The sequence below is a fragment of the Monodelphis domestica genome, chromosome 1, assembly GCF_027887165.1.
Source record: "Monodelphis domestica isolate mMonDom1 chromosome 1, mMonDom1.pri, whole genome shotgun sequence".
NCBI classification, from domain to species: domain Eukaryota; kingdom Metazoa; phylum Chordata; class Mammalia; order Didelphimorphia; family Didelphidae; genus Monodelphis; species Monodelphis domestica.
In genome coordinates this window covers 319254477-319274062 of record NC_077227.1, presented here as the reverse complement: position 1 = coordinate 319274062, position 19586 = coordinate 319254477, and the positions used below count along the sequence as shown (strand labels likewise).

The following is a 19586-nucleotide window of genomic DNA, read 5'->3' as shown; positions in this document are numbered from 1 at the left end:
TTTTAAAAAACTGAAGATCCCTGCTATTGGGATAAGAACTTGTAAGAATATAAAAATTTAAGGTTTTATGCTAATTTGAAAGTTCTAAAGTAATATTGTGGTCACCTATTTAAAAATATAGCTTAAGTCAAAATGGCTTTTAGTAGTTTTACTTACAAAGAGGTGGAAAGAGTGAAAGTGGAGAAATGTAAGTATTGCTCCTGTGTCTGGCTCAGCCCTGGCAGGGCTCGGTAACCTTCAGCAAGGGTTTCACCAATACAGCCTCCTCCAGGAAAGGAAGGTCTCTCCAGAAGCCAAGAAAGGTAGGCCAGCTACTCACCCAGCAAGCCAACACAGGATTCAGGGAAAGAGTCTCCTCCTTCAGTCCAGCTCACTGATGCAGAGTCTCCCAAGTTGAAGTTCAAAAGTGAAGTCTGAAAGGCAAAGTCCTCCAAAGGAGAAGCCACCTCCAAAGAAGTCCAAAGGAGAAGCCCCTTGAATAGGAAGTTCAGGACTTTTTTATAGTCCTTTTTTCACAGCACTTCCTGTCCTTTCCTCTACTTTATGGGAACCAATTTAAGATTTTCAGTTTGCCTAGCACTGCCCAGGGGAGTTGGCAGTAGCCTTTGGAGGGGTGAGCTTACTCTAGTAAATGACTCGTGAATTCTCTTGCTTAGTTAACAATAACACATTTTACTAAGACAAATCTTAAAGTGGAATTTGTGGACAGATTCCAGGGCTTCTGTAAACTTATTTTTTCTTAACATTAAAAAAAATTTATTTAATTAATTGATTTAGAATATTTTTCCATAGTTACATGAATCATGTTCTTTCCCTCCCCTTCTCCCAACCCCCTCCTGTAGCCAACAAGCAATTCCACTGGGTGTTATATGTGTCATTGATTAAGACCTATTTCCATATTATTAGTATTTGCACTAGGGTGCTTGTTTAGAGTCTACATCCCCTTCAAACCATAGATCAAGCAGTTGTTTTTCTTCTGTGTTTCTACTCCCACAGTTCTTCCTCTGAATGTGGATAGCATTCTTTCTCATAAGTCCCTCAGAATTGTCCTGGATCATTGCATTGCTGCTAGTAGAGAAGTCCATTACATTCGATTGTACCACAGTGTATCAGTCTCTGTATATAAGGTTCTCCTGGTTCTGCTCCTTTTACTCTGCATCAATTCCTGGAGGTCATTCCAATTCACATGGAATTCCTCCACTTTATTATTCCTTTGAGCACAGTAGTATTCTATCACCAACAGATACCACAATTTGTTTAGCCAGTCCCCAATCAAAGGACATCCCCTCATTTTCCAACTATTTTGCCACTACAAAGATCATGGCTATAAATATTTTTGTACAAGTCTTTTTCCTTATTATCTCTTTGGGGTAGGATGCTTAAGTTTTTGACTAATTTAAATATTGCAGATTGAAAGACAAAGTTTGATTCACTCTTCACAAATTCATTATTTGATAGCTATTAGGAAAAAGAAATCAGTTTGCCAGAAATTAGATCTAAATTAATATCTTACAACATATCAATATACACTACAAATGAACATAAGGGTTAGGCATAACAGATGACATCATAAATGAGAGACAAGAGGAAGAAATTATATGTTAGACATGGATTGGGGAATAGGGCATGACCAAACAAGAGGCATAGAGAATCACAGAAGATAAAATGGACAAACAGGGTTAAGTGACTTGACTGGAGTAACACAGCTAGTAAGTTTCTGAAGCCAGATTTGAACTCAGAGAGATAAATCTTCCTGACTCCAGGTCTTGCTTTCTATCCACTAAGCCACCTAGTTGTCCTGATTTTCATTACATAAAATTAAAGAATTTTTACACAAATAAAATCAGTGCAACTAAAAATTAGAAGAGAATCAGGTAAATGGGAGAAAGTCTTTAATAAAAGTCTTGTTTCTAAGATATATAGGGAACTGATTAAAATTTATGAGAATAAAAAGCCATTCCTGGTTTTATAGTTTTATAGGTGAAGAACTCCATGTTATCAATAGTCATATGAAAAAAGGTTTAGTCATTAGAGACACCATGGAAAAACAAGATGACTAATTTAATGTTAGTAGAATTGTAATGTGGTTAAGCCATTCTGGAAAATAATTTGGAACTCATTTCCAAAAGTTTTTTTTTTTTTTGCAAACCCTTTGACCTGCCTATATCACTATTCTGTATCTCAAAGAAAGAGGGAAGGTACCTTTATATACAAATGTATTTCTAACAGTTCAGTTTGTATTAGCAAAGAATTGGAAATGAGCGATATCTATCAATTGGGGAATGGCTAGCTAAGTTATGGCATATGAATGTGATGTTATACTATTGTTCTATAAGAAATGATGAAGGGGATAGATTAAATGATCATGGGGATGGTTTCAAAGAAACCCAAGAAGATTTGTATGAACAGTGCACAGTGAAGTAAGCAGAGCCAGAAGACAAACAATTTTGAAAGATTTAGGAACTCTGGTTGTTACAGTTGATCAATCATGATTCTAGATAACTTAGGATGAAGTATGCTTCTTACCTCCAGATAAAGATAGACAATAGATTGAGTGCTGACTGAGACTTTTTTTTTGGACTTGGCCATCTTGAGAATTTTATTTTGCTTTAAATTTACATGTTTGTAAAAGGGTTTTTTCTTTCTTTCTCTTTCTTTCTTAGTTGAGTAGTGGTATGAAGAGAGAAGTCGAATTTTCATTGATTGAAAAATTTTTAATTTAAAAAATTGAATATTTAATATTTTTCTCCTAAATGTGCTGCAGCCCAAGTATAAGGGCAGGAATTAGAATGGAGAATGAATGCTATGAATCAGATACCTAACCCTTTAAGACAAGAGGGCTACTGATCTGGATGAAGACTTTGGCCGTAAGATTTAATATTTTAGACCAACTGTATTCTGTCTAATGGCCATCCAGGAAACACAGTGGATAGTGCTCTGGACCTGGCATCATGAAAATTATCTAAATCTGGCTTCAAGACACTAGCCACATGTTCTTAGTTAAGTCATTTAACCATTATGGCCTCAGTTTCCTCATCTGTAAAATGAAGTGGAGAAGGAAATGTCAAACTACTCCAATATCTTTGTCAAAAAAAAAACCCAACTAAATAGGATCATGAAGAGTCAGATACTTAGCAACAAAAAAATATAAATGTACTGTCTAATGTGATATGGCCTACTGTTGAGCAACTAGGTGGCATAGTGGATAGAACACCAGGCCTGTTGAACCAGGAAGACTCATCTTCCTGGGTTCAAATCTAGCCTCAGACATTTATTAGACCCTGGCCGGGTCACTTTAATCCTGTTTGCCTCAATTTCCTCATCTGTAAAATGAGCTGAAGAAGGATATGGCAAATTACTCCCTATTTTTACTAAAACACCCCCAGTGAGGTCACAAAGAGTCAGACATGACTGAAACAACTGGACAACCACAAAAATTATACCTAAATTTTAGCAAATAATATGAATAAATAGTGTCTTTGTTGTCAAGATATAGAAATGTGGCCTTAGATGTAATACATTGAGATAAATGTGAAACTAATTGAATTGTCAGATCCCAAAAAATGTCGATTAGTTGATATCAGCTTTGGGGAGGATTCTACTGGCAGGGTATGGCACTCTGCCCTGAGGCCTAACAGGTTCAGCATTCTTTTTATCAGCCATGTTTACTAAATATATGGGTAACATAAAACTTCAATATACTGCCAATATATGACAAAATTAGTATGAGTTCCCTTTTTGTGTAATTAAGCTTCTTTCACTGGTTCCATGTAAATGAAGACTAAATGATGGTTACACACATTGGTAGAAAAAATTCATGAGTCAATCAAGGACTTTTGTAGTTGGTGATTCCAGAATTCTTTCTACCTGAAATTCTATAAAACAAGCCATAAGAACAGTTATGTCTTTCTGTAATTTTTAAAATCTTAAGACAAATTTTGAATTATTTGATCACTGCTATGCAATATGAAAGTTCTCAAGTTTGACCTGTACTGATATGATAAAAAAGGATATAGATTACATCTTGAAATTTTCCCTCAATCAAGTCTATAAGCATTTATTATGGGCCTATTATGTGGTAGGCACTATGCTCTTAGTAGAAAAGCAGTGTGATATAGTGGGAAAGGTGATGCTTGGAGTTGAAAGACCTGTGTTTAAAAACCCCCAATTCTGAAATTTGCTAGCTGTAGGACAACCCTGGGCAAATCTTGTGACATCTGAACTTTATTCTAAAACTTCTGAAAAATAGGAATAACAGTGCTTGTAATACTTACCTCAGGGCTATAAAGAACATATGTTCAGTACATGTTATGCATACAGTCCTGTTTTGCTCTGGCAGTTTTCTTGTTTGCCAGGATGTTCAGGTCTTCCATATTAAAACCTCACCTTTTGCCAGTGATATGTGCAAGGTGACAAATTTCTTACTATCTTTTTCTTGGTTACATTGTATTTTTTTTAACCTTTTAACAGTATTTTCCAGATGCATTTCCACTTTTTAAAATGTCATTCTAAGTTACTATGTTATTTTCTATTGATGACTTTTTAGGTTTTCTGCTTTTTATAGTCACATAAAAACCTTTCCTTCATTAATATACTGTCTCTAAATCACACTGTAAAGTGGGCTTTTTTTTTTTAAACAGAGTTTTGGAAAAATGTGCTTTGGCTATGACATCCTTTCTATAACTTTATGATCATTGACAAGTCTCTTAAACTCTTTGAACTTCAGTTTCCTTTCCTGTAAAATTGGGATAAATTGATGGTACTTATCTCACTGGTTTGATGTGTACTGTTTGTTGTTGTCCCTATATTAGTGATAGAACACATTAAATTTATTCTCGTCATTGAGCCCTAGCTCCCCTCCAACAAAACTACATCCTGGACCCTTCTAGCTGGCTTCATCCTTTCCCTCATACTACTTTAAAATTTTTCTCTTAATCACCGTTATTCAGTTATCTCACCTCCTTTTCAACTTCATAGTATCAAGATTATTCACTTTATTAAAATTAAGATATTTATAATATTCTGGCCCCTATATCATTCTTGGCTTTCTCAAGGAGTTCATCATCACTTGGTTCATTGTCTCTCCTCTCCAAATCCTTGCCCTAATTACTAGGGGAGTTCAGTATCCATGTAAAAGCTTCCTCTAATTTCCTACCCACTTAATTCCTCAATCTCTTTAAAGTCTATATTTTATTCACTGTGATCCACCCTATCTAGATATCAATATTAATGATAGATGCTCCATTTTCTCATTCAAAAAACTCCTTAACTCATGGTTCTGACCAGGTGCCAGATATCCATAACATGTTTTTTATTTGACCCCTTCTCTCTTTTTACAGCCTTCACTGTAGTTCCAATCCTTATTACATCCCACTTAGATTATAGATATTTTTCCCCAATTGATCTCTTTCTGTCTCAGGTTTCTCCCTATTCAAAGCCACTTCCCCACCGTAGCGTCAGTGTAAATTTGACTCAGTCCTATATTTGGTGGTTTCCTTTTGCTGTCAGGATAAGGTATAAATTCCTTTTAACTTTTAAAGCTATTGAAGACCTATCCTCAACCTATCTTTCCAACTTCATTGACCAAACCAGCCAACTCTGCTCTTCCTACATAATGCTCCCATCTCTTCTGTGGATTTGCCTTGCTATCCCAAATATCTAGAATCTACTCCCTCTTTCCCTTCCCTTACCCTTATAGATACCCACTCTTAGACACAGATCAAGCATCATTTATCTTTTGTCATTATCTTTTCTACTTTTCTGGTTCAGTACTTTGTATTCATATTAAATTTATGCTATATGTTTACATAGATATTTGTGGTCCCTCCCAACAGAATGGTAAGGTCCTTATAAGAGCTCTTATTTATAGTGCAGACACTGATAAGTTTTCTATGATTCTCTCTAAGTTTTCTATGATTCTCTCTTGACAATTATGAGATTCCTAAATTTGTGATATTTCTGGGATTTTTTCTTTGGGGCATTCTTTCAGGAAGTAATCAGTGGATTCTATCTTTATTTTGCATTCTGGTTCAGAAATAAAGTATCCTAGATTTTTTTCTTTATTGAATCATAGTTTTTAAGAAGTCCCATGATTTTTATCTTCTTGATCTGTTTTCTTAGTTGTTTTTGATAGCAAGATACCTTTTTTTATCTTTTGGAAAATAGGATATAGGAGTCTTGGGGATACAACCTTGGTTAGTGGGTATGACCTAGAGGAAAAAGTAGCAAAAGAGACCAAGAAGGAGCAGTCAGATAGGAAGAGAACCAGAAGAGAGTACTGTTGCAAAGTCCTAGACAGGAGAGAGTATCCAGGAGAAAAGTGTTGTTCCACAGTGTCGGAGATTGCAGAAAGGTCAAGAAGGATGAAGATTGAAAAAAAGGCCATTAAATGTGGCAATTAAGAGATCATCGTAAAAATTCCGAGAGTTTTTTCAGTTGAGGGATGTGGTCAGAAATCAGATGACAGAAAGTTTAGAGTGAGAAGTTGAAGTAGAGGTACCAATTTTCTGAGGGAATTTAGTCACATTGGGTGGTTTGGAAGATAGAGGAATTTAGCTAGTGGGGATGAATGGGTAAAGTTAGGAGTGTGTGTATGTATTTTATTTTTGTTTTTTAGGATAGAGACATGACTGTGTTTGTAGGCAGTAAGGAAGCAGCCACTAGAGTGAAAAATTGAAGATAGTGAGAGTAGGGTAGTTAGTTAGAGGGGCATTCTACTTGAGAAAATAGGAAATGGGAACAAGGGTACATATAATAGAGGCTTTTATTTAGTTGGTTCTTCCTTTGGTCTTGACCTTTGTCATTCCAGTTCCTGTTTTCACCTCTACCTTGTAAGGTTAGATTTTTACTGGTCTTCTGAGGTCCATTGCCCCAGGTCTTCAGGTCTTTCTTTGTTAACTCATTATAGTTTGTTAAAGTGGCTATCCTCGTTTCCAGTTCTTTGCTACCACAAAAAATGCTGCTATAAATGTTTTGATGTATATAGAGCTTTTTTCTAAGTGACTTCCTCAAGCTATGTGCCTCATAAAATCTGAGTCAAAATATATGGACATTTTAGTAACCCTATTTCCATGATTCCAAATTGATTTCTATAATAGTTGTACTATTTCAGAGGGATGTTTGGGGTATTCAGGGAGGACTGCCACCTCTTGGATAAGGGCTTACCAAGTTCTTTTCATGGCTGTTGATTCACCTTTGCTGTTTACCTTTCACCCAACTGTCACCTGTGGCTCCAAGAAACTGTAGTTCCACTCCAGTAAAATTATCTAGACAGATTAAATTCAACCAAGGTTACAGACCTCAAACATTTTGGTGAATTAGGGGAATATCTTCCCCAAGATTTCCCTTGGTTAAATGGTCAGCAGAATGGTTTGTTCCAGTGGCCACAAAGGTAGCTAAAACAGGAGCTGTGGAGCACTCAGAGCTTGACCAGACATTGAATATGCTACGATCATCCACTGTATTTTAGGCCATCATCAGTCATCCTCTCTTGCCAGTGGTCTTTGATGAGTCAGAGAGTGAGGCCACTCACTGACTTTGTACACCCTGTGATGTCATGTCAAAAATGAAGGACCAACAGCAACTATATCAGAGCTTCATCAACCTTGCAGTAGTATTATCCTGATCTTTTGATATATTGTCAATTTGCTGACTATTGGTGGGGGGGGGGGTGGAGCTCCCTTCTTCTGCTGTTATGGTTATAGAGTAGCTGAAAAGAGTGCATAAAGTGGTAAGAGTCACACAGCTTTTAGATGGCTTATCAGCATTAACTTAGCTGATTCTCTTAATTGTTGGATCCCTGTCCATTGGGTTTGGTACTAGAAGAAATGAATTTTATCAATTTTGAGATTCTCGTTATAAATGAAACCAGAAGACAGAAGAACACTGTAACTAAATTAAGAATAATTTCATGGGGTCATCTTTTTGCATTTCTCAGAAGTATTTGCAAAAAAGACCACCATGAAGATATATGCCACTTATGTGGCAACATCTTTTTGCAGAGATTGAAAATGTAGAGAAATTCTACGAAAATATCAAGTCCTTGCCGATTAAATCAGTGTGTTCTTTTATACTTGGTAATTTAAGTGTTAAGATGGAATTAGACAAAAACATTGAAAAATGTTCTAATGGCTAATGTGGAAATTTGTTTTGCATGATTTTACATGTATAATTGATGTTATTGCTTGCCTTCTCAATAGGGAGGGGAGAGGTGGAAGAAGAGTGAAATCAGAACTCAAAAAAGATTTTTAAATGAATGCAAAAAATAATAAAATTTAAAAGCTTTTAAAATGTAATCTAGGAATAAGAAATGAGAGAGACCAAGGTTTTGTGGAATATAAAGAAGCCTCGTTGCCAATAACTATGAATACTTTGCTCAAGAAAAGAATTAGAAAGTGTTCAATGTGGAGGCACTGAATAGCCTCACAAAAAAATTAAACTGATTATATTTTAATTGGTGTAAAGTGATTCTTTACTGATATATGAATTTGATTGTATTCTCATAGCATTAACTTGTTAGAACAAGAATAAAAATGCAAAACTAAAAGAATGGATTCAAAGAAAGATAAGATTTTCAGTTTTAACCACTCTTACCTGTATCAATGGGAAATTAGTGGCAGAAAAGACCCAAATTATACTTTAATACACAGATTCAACTGATGTAAGTCAATTACCATAATGAAGATACCAAAAGAGTTTTAAGACTAAATTGGGGGGGGGGGGGCGTGTGAGCCAAGATGGTGGAGAAAGGTACAAGGACTCATCTGATTTCTACCAAATAATATAATGCCTCAAAACAAATTTTGCAGCAGCATAACCCATAAAAAGATCAGGTGAAGTAATTTTTCAGCCCAAAACAACTTAGAAGGCCTACACAAGGGATCTAGTGCACTGAGTAGAGGTGGAGTCCAGCATACTAAGGCAGACCCTATCAAGGCAACAGGCTTTGGGCACAGCTGAAGAAGCAGCTAAGGCTTCCAGAAAACTCAGCCACAGATGGTAAAGGACAGGGGGTTCAGACAACTGCTCAGAAAGAAATTATAGGGGTTCCTTTGCTGGCTCTGGGTACACAGCTCTTGTCACATTGCCAATATGCAGAACCAAGTTGCAGTCTTTACCTTCCATCTTAGAATCAATACTGTGTATTGGTTCCAAGGCAGAAGAATGGTAAGGTCTAGGCAATTGGGGTTAAGTGACTTGTCCAGGGTCACACTGCTAGGAAGTGTCTCAAGCCAGATTTGAAACTAGGACCCCTGACTCTCAATCCACTGAGTCACCCAGCTGCCCCTCAGGAAAGTATTAAACACAGCTCTCCTAACATTATATCACCTTGGAAGAACTGAGAGCAAAAGATCTCCAGTACCATCTCTGAAGGCAGCTGCACAAAGAGCATGAAGCTTTGAAGAGTGCTCTCTTCACAACAGTTACAGAGCCCAACTTAAACAGTTTTTTCTTTAATTATAAAGATATTTTATTTTACCAATTACAGTAACAAATTTCCACATAAGTTTTCCAAAGTTATATGATCCAAATAGTTTATACATGTAGTATCATGCAAAATGTAGTTCCATATTGATCCATTTTCCTAAGAGATTAATCATATAAAGCCAAAAACTCAAATAAACTAAAATGAAAATTGTATGTTTCACTCTACATTCAGACTCCAATAGTTTTAACAGTTTTTTAAACTAAAAAGAAAGAAAAAGGCAGTAAAATAAGTACCAAAAATAAACCAAAAAAAGCAACATAGTCATTTTGGTGACAAGGTAGGCTCAAACTCAGAAGACTATAAATATAGTCTCACTACTGCTGTATCCAAAGCCTCCAAGAAAAATATGAATTGCTCTCAAATCCAAAAAGAAGTAATGGAGGAGCTTAAAAAGGATTTTAAAAATCAAATAAGAAAGGTAGAAGAAAAATTGGGAAAAGCAATGAGTGATACAGGAAAGTCATGAAAAAAAGTCAAGTTTGGTAAAGGAGGCACACACAAAAATACTGAAAAAATTAATACCTTAAACAGAATAGATTGATCAAAGAAGCACAAACATCCAAAGAAGAGAAAAACTTCTTAAAAGAAGAATTGAACAAATGGAAAAATATATGCAAAAATGCACATAAGAAAAAAACTTCTTTAAAGGCAGAATTGATCCCTGGGGAAAAGAGGTATAAAAATTCTCTAAGGAAAAGAGCCGTTTACTAAATAGAATTGGCCAAATGGAAAAGGAGATTCAGAAGCTCAAGAAAAGCATGCCTTAAAAATTAGAATTGGTCAAGTGGAAACTAATGACTCCTTGAGACATCAATAACAATCAAAATCATGAATGAAAAAAATGGAAGAAAATGTGAAATCTTTCATGGGAAAAACAACTGACTGGAAAATAAATGCAGGAGAGAATTTAAGAATTATTGGACTACCTGAAAGCCATGATTCCCCCCTCCCACCCCTACCCCCCAAAAAAGAGTTTAGATATCTTTCTGGAAATCATCAAGGAATACTGCCCTGATATTCTAGAACCAAAGGGTAAAATAGAAATTTAAAGAATCCACTGCTCTGCTTCTTGAAAGAGATCCCAAAAGATTAACTCCCAGGAATGTGACCAAATTCCAAAACTCCCATGTCAAAGGAAAAAAGATAGCAAGCAGCCAAAAAAGAATTCAAATTTTGTCAAGCCACAGTTAGAATAACACAAGATTTAGCAGCTTCTACTTCTATCAGAGGGTTTGGAATGTGATATTCCAGAGGGCAGAGGAGCTAGGACTTCAACCAAGAATAATCCCATAGCCAGTAAAACAACATAATTCGTCAGGAGGGAAAATGAGTATTCATTGAAATAGAGGACTTTCACAAACATTCCTGATGAAAAGACCAAAGCTGAATGGAAAATTTGGCCCTCAAATATAAGATTCTAGAATCAGGAAAGAGAAACCAAAAGACATTCAATAATATTAAATTGTATACATTCCTGTAAGGCAGCAGTTCTCAACCTGTGGGTCGAGACCCTGAACAACCAAAACACAGGGGTTGCTTAAAGCCATCGGAAAATACATATTTCCGATGGCTTTAGCCGCTGAGAAATCGCGCTACTTTACAGCAAGATCTCGGAAAGAACGGGGACCCTGCTGCCCGCACATTGTACTAATATTAGTTACCTATCAGTAGCCCTCCCCCTATGAGGGGTGATGGATTTACCCTGTTGCCTGGAGACCCGACTCAAACAGAGATCCAGAGAGAGCACACAGGCACTGGCTCTGGAGGGGTTAAGAACAAGTCCTGGAGCGGATAACGGAGCCTAGTAACCCCAGCAAAGTGAAGCCTCAGCTCAAGCTGGAGGGAGCCGACAGGAAGAAGGAGGCAGTGCCTGCAGACCCCCTCCCCAGGCAGGACTTGCCTCCCGCCCCAGCGCTCAGGCTGCCTCCTGCTGGATTAATATTTTTCAACATATAATTAAATATTGTTTTTGTGATTCATCACCAATGATAAAACATGATGCATATCAGGTATCATAACTGTAGCAAAATTACAGTTTTGAAGTAGCCACTAAAATAATTTTTTGTTTGGTGTCACCGCAACATGAGGAACTGTATTGCGGGGTCATAGCATTAGAAAGGTTGAGAACCACTGCTGTAAGGGGAGATGATTCTTGTAATGCCAAAGAACTTTATCATTATTGGAGCAGTTAGGAATACACACAGAAAAGAGGGCAAGGGTGTAATTTGAATATGATGGGATGATATTAAAAAATTAAATTAAGGAATGACAAAGCGAAATGCATTGGGAGGAGGAGGAGGAGGAAGGGAAAAATAGAATGGGGAAAATTATTGTGTATAAGAGGCATGAAAGAATATTCACAGTGGAGGGGAAGATGGGAGAGGTGAGAAGGGGAGAGCATATGAACTTTATTCTCATCAGAATTGGCTCAGTGAGGGAAGAACATACAGCATTGGGAAGGAAAAGGAAGCTAATAGAAAGGGAAAATTAGGGGAGGGAGAGGTCAGAAACAAAACAGGTAAATAGGATAGAAAGTAATACACCGTAATAATAATGGTGCAAAAATTTTTTATGTGTCTCTTATAAAGTCCTTATTTTTCAAATACATAGAGAAATGAGTTGAATATATAAGAATACAAGTCATTCTCCAATTGATAGTCAAAAGATATGAGCAAGCAGTTCTCAAAGTAAAGCTTTCTAAAGTCATGAAAAATACTTATTTTTGTAAAGATATTTTATATTACCAATTTTCCACATAAGTTTTCTGAAGTTATGTGATCCAAATTGTCTCCCACCTTCCCTTTTCTTCCCATTCCCAGAGCTGGTAAAATAATTTGATCTGGGTTATATATGTATAATCATTGAAAACATTTCCATATTGTCCTTTTTTGTAAGAGAATACTCATGTAAAACCAAAACCCCCAAATAAAAACACAGATAAACTAAGGTAGAGGTGAGGTGGATAGTATTCTTTGTCATAAGTCTCTAAAAATTGTCTTGGATCATTGTATTGCTGAGACTAGCTAAGTCTTTCACAGATGATCATTAATTCTGCAATATTGCTGTTATTATCTCTTGGCTCTGCTTATTTCACTTTACTCCTCATCAGTTCATGTAGGTCTTAACAGCTCTTTATAAAAAATCATTATTCTTGTCATTCCTTATAACACAATAGTATTCCATCCCCATCATATACCACAATTTGTTCGGCCATTTCCACAATTGATGGACGTCCCCTCAATTTTCTGTTCTTTGCCACATAAAGAACTGCTATAAATATTTTTGTACAAGTAGTCCTTTTCCTCTTTTTAAAATATCTTTGGGATATAGATCTAGTAGTGGTATTACTAGATCAAGGAGTCTACATTGTTTTTAGCTCTTTGGGCTTAGTTCCAAATTGTCCTCCAGAATGATCGATTACATCAGTTCACAGTTCCACTAACCATGCATTAATGTCCAAGTTTTGCCACTTCCCTTGACCTGATCATTTATCACTTTCCATATTGGCCGTTATGATAGGTAAATCACTATCGTTTAGAGAAATGCAAATTAAAACAATTTTGAGGTATCACTCCACACCTTTCAGATTGACTATTTTGACAGAAAAGGGAAATGGCAAAACTTGGAGAGGAAATGGAAAAACTGGGACAGAACAGGAAGACACATTGTTGGTGGAGTTGTGAAGTGATTCAGTCACTCAGGAGAACAATTTGGAACTATGCCCAAAGGGCCAGCATATAATTAGTAGGCTTGTATCCCAAAGAGATTTGGGGGGGGTGGGGAAGGACCTATATGTTCAAAAATACTTAAAGCAACTCTTGGGAAGGGGGCAAAGATGAGGAAAGGGAGGGGGGTTACCTATGAGTTAGAGAATGGCTGATTAGTTATAGTATTTGGTTGTAATGAAGTATTAGGACTGTAAGAAACAACAAGCAGGAGCTCAGAGAAACCTGGAAAAACTACATGCACTGAAGCAGAGTGAAGTAAGCAGTACCAGAACATTTTATGGTGTCATGAATATTTTACAATGAATTTACATATCTGCGTGTGTAAAATACATAGGAGATTAGGTCCTGGTGGAGGGAGAGAGAGAATTCGAGATGCAGTATTCAAAAAATGTTAGAAACTGTTTTTACATGTAATTGGGGAATTTTTTTTTAAAAGACTACATCAACAAACTATTTAATTGTCAAGAACACTGTAGTAGCCAGGGTTAACACTGTTGTAGAATATGAACTGGTTTTGTAAAACATTTGAATGAATGTTTAGCAAAAGACCCAACTAAGCCGAATTCTTAGTTGGAATTTGTGGATACCAGTTTTTCATATTTAATGGGAATATGGAAGATAGAGCAATTTAAAAGAAAGTATGTTTTAGAGTTAGGATAAATAAAGCTGATGTTCCTCTTCTGATTTTAGCTTTGTGATGTTTAAGATATTTATCTTGTATGTTTTTTATTATTGTGTGAAATGTAAATGAATTTTAAAAATTAAAACTATCCTAATATTTCTGGAGAAGCATATTTTTGTTTTGATGAAAAATGACACTGTCACAAGTGAAAACCATTGTTTTTAGAGTTTGCTATTGTCAGGTTCCATAAATTTTTGCTTATGCCTTTTTGGGAGTAATAATCATTTTTAGAATTTTTAACTATATCAGTCTAAGATTTTAAAGCACAAATTCTTAAAATTTATAAATTTTCTTTTTTTCCCACTAGGTTGCTATAAAAATAATTGATAAGACTCAGTTGAACCCAACAAGTCTACAGAAGGTAAGGCTATTTATCTGCTTGTGAATGTTACTGGAAAAAAATGTACTTTTTAACCATCATTATTTTTTCCATTGTGTTTCTTGGGTTCTTTAATATTTGTTCATTTCGTGGTTGATGTAACAAAACTTTTTCCACAAAATATTTTGGTAGTTTGAAATATTTGTATGATCAATTCCTTAAACTTATAAAAATTCTAATCTTGTAAGAATTGCTACAGCCAAAAAGTTATTTTGTAACCTACTTTCTATGATAAAAGCCTTATTGTGCTTGGTTAAGCAAGTACTCAGAGGCACACATAGGTGCGCCCATATTTGAAACTTATGAAATTGGTTTTGTAGGACTTAGCAGAAGGTCTATCCTTGAAGTACCAACGGTCATCACTTCATCATGATGAATTACTGACATAGGACTTTATTACAGTTTCATTATTATGTATGAAGTTTTTCAAATTGAGATTATTAGATAAAAAGTATCTCATGTTCTAAACTTAAACTGATGCTTTTCATTTCCCTTAAACTTATAATTTAGAAAATGGTTAAATCTACCAAAAACTTGAATAATGTTTATGGGCTACTTTTTCCAAGGCAGAGGCAATAAAATTCAAAGAATGAAAATGAAGAGGCAGCATTGAAAAGTAGAAAGGGTATTGGATTTAGAATCTAAGGACCTGGATGCAAGTACCTATTTGGTGTAGTACCTATGTGACTTGGTACAAGTTGCTTACCCTCTCTGGGCCTAAATGTCCTTACTCATAAAGTGAGGGAATTGGACTAAATAGATACTCTCTAAGGCTCCTTTTTACTCTAAATCAGATATGATACATTTATGTGAGAAGTTTTATTCACATGTTTATACTGAAGGATCTTAGATTGAGACTGTCTTTTGAAATACACAAACTATTTAGCATTATTGCCCTTAAATTGTTATGTCATATAGAAGGAAGAATATGAAAATTTAACAATTTTAATTGTTGTATCCTATTCCTATTTTAATAATCCAAGTTACATGCTGCAGAACCAAGGTGGTTCATTGAGCAAAGAAATAGTATAAGTCAATGCTTTTTAAAAAGTCTTATTGATCTGGTTAGTGTTTTGGGCATAGATAGGCTTCTATTGTTTTGCTAATAGTTAGATGTTGATATCTTTCCTTAGTTGTATTAAGAAGTTTGAAACAATTCTTAAATCGGTTTTTTGTTATTACTTTCAGTGCACAGATTTAAAAACATTTGACATTCAAATGCCTTTTCAGAGTCAAAGGAAGGCTTTTTAGGAAAAGGTCAAGTTGAATGTTTCATTTCTTCAAATTATTTTATTTTTAGCATTCTTTTTAAAAATTTTGAATTCCAAATCCCCTCCTTTCCCCCCCACCCCCACTGAGAAAGACAGGCAATATGGTATCAGTTATACATGTGAAATCAAGCAAGACTGTTTTAGTTATATTTTTTTAAAGCAAGAAAAATAAAGTGAGAGAATTATATTTCATTTTTTACTGTTCTCTTTCAGAAGGTAGATAGCATTTTTTCCATCACGAGTCTATTGGAATTGTCGTAGATCATTGTTTTGATAATAGCAAAGTCTCACAGTTGAACATCATTATAGCATTACTGTTACTGTATACCATGATTTCCTGGTTCTGCTCACTTTTCTTTGCATCAATGCATATAGCTCTTTCTAGGTTTTTCTGAAACTATTCTCATCATTTCCTACAGAACACAGTACTCCATCACAATCATATTCCACAAATTGTTCAGTTCTTCCCCAATTGATGAGCATCCCCATGATTTCCAATTCTTTCCCACTACAAAAAGAGCTGCTATAAATATTTTTGTACATATAGTTCCATTAACTTTTTCTTGGATTTCTAGAATGGTATTGCTGGGTCAAAGGGTATGTACAGTTTTATAGCCCTTTGGGCATAGTTCCAAATTGTTCTCCAAATAGTTGGACTGTTCTACCAGCAGTTCAATTAGTGTACCTATTTTCCTCTTATCGCCTCTGGCATGTTATTTCTTATAGGTGTGATTTGTTTTTTTCAAAGTTGTTTTAATTTGCCATTTTTTTTTAAAGGAGTGGTTCAAAGCATTTTTACATACAACTATAAATAACTGATTTCTTCTTCTGAAAACTGCCTGGTTATATTCTTTGACCATTTATTAATGGGGGTACCATTTATATATAGGGGAATAACTGGTAGTCTTATAAGTTTGATTTAATACTATACCCTGTAAATATTTGAGAAATGAGGCCTTTATCAGAAAAATTTGGTCTACATTTTTTTTACCATACTTCATTATCTATAGTATGGTTAGCAAAATGTAGTTTCCCTGATTATCCCTTTTAATTAATTTTTTTTTTGCTTTTGCTTTGTCTAAGACCATGATTGCTACCTCTGGATTATTAGATTCTGCTCTAACCCTGTATTTTAACTCTTTTCTTCTTTTCTATTTCATGTATGCTTCTTGTTGGATGCACTTATCCCATTCACATTCACAAGTATAACAACTGTGTATTTCCCTCCTTCCCATTTCCTTCTGTTTCATCTTTCTTTTTATACTTGTTTCTCTTCTGAAGTCTATTTCACTTCTAGCCACTGCCTCCCTTAATCTGTCCTCCCTTTTAACATCTCCTTCCTTTCCCCCCAGTCTCTTGCCTTCTTCCTCTCTTCTTTCTCTGTTGGGTAAGTTACATTTCTATACACAACTGATTTGTGTAAATCTTGTGTTTGAATGTTTCATTTTCTATTCAGCTCTACTCTTTTTTATCAGGAACGCTTGAAAGCCCTTAATTTCATTTTTTTTCCCCTTTGAAGGATTATAATCAGTTTGCTGGGTCTGTGGTTCTTGCCTATAATCTTAGCTCTTTTGCCTTCTAAAAGATCATATTCTAAATCCTCTGTCCTTTAAATGTGACAGCCACTATATTTTGTGTAGTCCTGATTGTGGCTATACGATATTTGAATTTTTCCTTTCTGACTGAAGTATATTTTCTCTTTGATCCAGGAGCTCTTACATTTGAGTGTGATATTCCTGGGAGTTTTTATTTTGTGATCTCTTTCAGGAGTGATTGATGAATTCTTTCCATTTCTATTTTACTCTCTGGCCCTAAAATATTGGGGCAATTTTCCTTGATAATTTCTTGAAACATGATATCAAGGCTTTTTCTTTGATCGTGACTTTCATATAGTCCAATTCTTCTTAAATTATCTTTCCTTGATCTTTTTTCCAGGTCAGTTTTTCTAATGAGATATTTCAAATTTTCCCTTTTTTCATTCTTTTGACTTTGTTTTATTGTTTCTTATTTCATGGAGTCATTAGCTTCCATTAACCCAGTTCTGGTTTTTCGGAAATTATTTTCTTTAGTGAGGTTTTGTACTTCTTTTTCCATTTGGCTAATTCTGTCTTTTTGTTTTTAAAAGTTATTTATTAAAAATTCAAATATATTTTTTAATTATTAAATTTATTATTAATTAAATTTATTTCAAGACACATTTATTTTCTTTTTTTTCATGCATCTCCTTTCTCTGCCTCATTGGGCAGCAACAACCAGTTCTGTTTTTAAGAGTATTATTTTCTTCAGTACTTTTTTGGGGCCTCTTTTACCAAGCTGTTTGTGTCATTTGCTTCTTTTCCTAGTCATTTTTCTACTACTCTTATCCTTTTAACCCTTCCAGGAATTCTTCTTGAGCTTGTATCTAATTATCATTTTTCTTTGAGGCTTTTTTGGTAGCTGTTTTCTCACTGTTGTCTTCTGTGTTCTCATCTTGGTCTTAACCTGCCACCACAGTAACTCTTCTTTAGGGTAAAGCTCTTTTTTAATTGTTTGCTCATTTTTCCAGCCCATTTCTTAACTTTGAACTACAACTCAGAATTATATGTGGTTAATAAAGTTGCCATTCTGTGCCAATTGTACCCACTGCCAACAAAGGGTGCCCTATAATCTTTTTTTACCAGTTGTCTGACTCCCTTATGATCTTTGGTCTGAGAGCTCCCCGAGTTGCTGCTGTTGTTGCATGCATGGGTTCTAGACAGGCTTCTACCTCAGTGTCACAAACTTTTTTCTCACCCTAACCTTTCATTGTCTCTGCAGCTCCAGATTTTGATTTGAGGTTGAGTTAAACTGGGTTGTCTTAGAATACTTGGCTCTACACCTTTCAACCTGAGTGTTTTTGTAGGCTGAGAGGAAAGAAAGCTACTAAGGAGATGATTAGTGGAGCAGTTCCTGGATGAAATTAGGGGGGGATTGGGACTGAGCATACAAATAAAAAAGTTCATCTTAGTTGGGAAAGGGGTCATTTTCTTCTTCAGACTAGAACAAGTGGAAAAGTAGAGAAATTTGGAGGTAGAGAGAGATTTGATGAATGGCTTGTATTCTATACCTAAATCCTGATTCTGGAATGTCTTTTTTTTTTTTAATGAGTGCTTTTGTTATAAAGATGCCTTAATGTGTTATACAATCCTGGTTCTTCTGAAAATGATAATTAAAAATAATAGTTTTGCCAAATGGTTTACATATAACATTGGGTGGGTGTGTGGGCGTGGGGGGTGGGGGTGGAAGCAAAATTAAAAGATGAATTCTCTGAAGTTTCTAGTTTTCTTATATTTTGATTTTTCTAGTTTGAGCTATTTAGTAAGACTTGTTTTTAGATGTCATATAACCCTATTAAATTTTATTTTGTTAGTCTTATCCTTTCTTTGAGAAGCAAGTGATAGTTCACTTTGTAGTTAATTAAACCATAATGACTAAGCGTGACCCTAAAGAAGAGATGAGAAAATGCACCTACCTCTTTTTGTTGTAGTGGTAGGAAAATTTGAGTGTGAAACATTAAATATATCTTCAGGTGCATTGGTTAGTTTTGCAGAAATAGCTTTTTTCTTAGAACTACTTTGAGTCAAGAAGACCTGGGTTCAAGTGCCATCCAACTCAATTCACTTTTCAGTGTGTCATAGGAAACAATTAAGACTATAGGTTATAAAGAGGATGGAAATCTTTATTGGAAGAGGAAGTTCCTTCCTCAGAGCTCCTAAAATGTATGAGTTCAGAATTCTGATCCCCAATAAAAATAAAACAAAGTATGCCTTGCAAGGAACAGAGGGATACACACACGTGCACTCATGCATCAGATGTGTTCAGGTAAAGATTATGGAAAAATTCATTAAGAAAAAATTTAATTGAATTATATATTTTATGGTACATGTGGGTGTTTATTAAAAATATTTTATTTGATGTAAATGAAGAAGCATTTTAAAATAATGAATAGAAAGTTAGCCACGGAGTACAGCTGAAGGTTTTTCTGACAGACTGGGTCACTTAATTTCTTAATTCTCTAAGC

The 19586-nt window shown here is 35.2% G+C and overlaps 1 protein-coding gene across 13 annotated transcripts in view; it reads left to right on the top strand.

Moving 5' to 3' along the window:
* The window catches only part of MARK3 (microtubule affinity regulating kinase 3), a 133254-nt gene that overhangs the window by 25004 nt on the left and 88664 nt on the right, over positions 1-19586 (top strand). For all 13 annotated transcript variants that reach the window (XM_056811217.1, XM_007473523.3, XM_056811216.1 and 10 more), the window contains one exon: positions 14205-14258. Coding sequence is in view for 11 of the 13 variants with exons in the window: in XM_007473523.3 (XP_007473585.1) it covers positions 14205-14258 (54 nt within the window). In the remaining 2 variants the exon portion in view is untranslated. Of the gene's footprint in view, positions 1-14204; positions 14259-19586 lie in introns of those variants that run through there.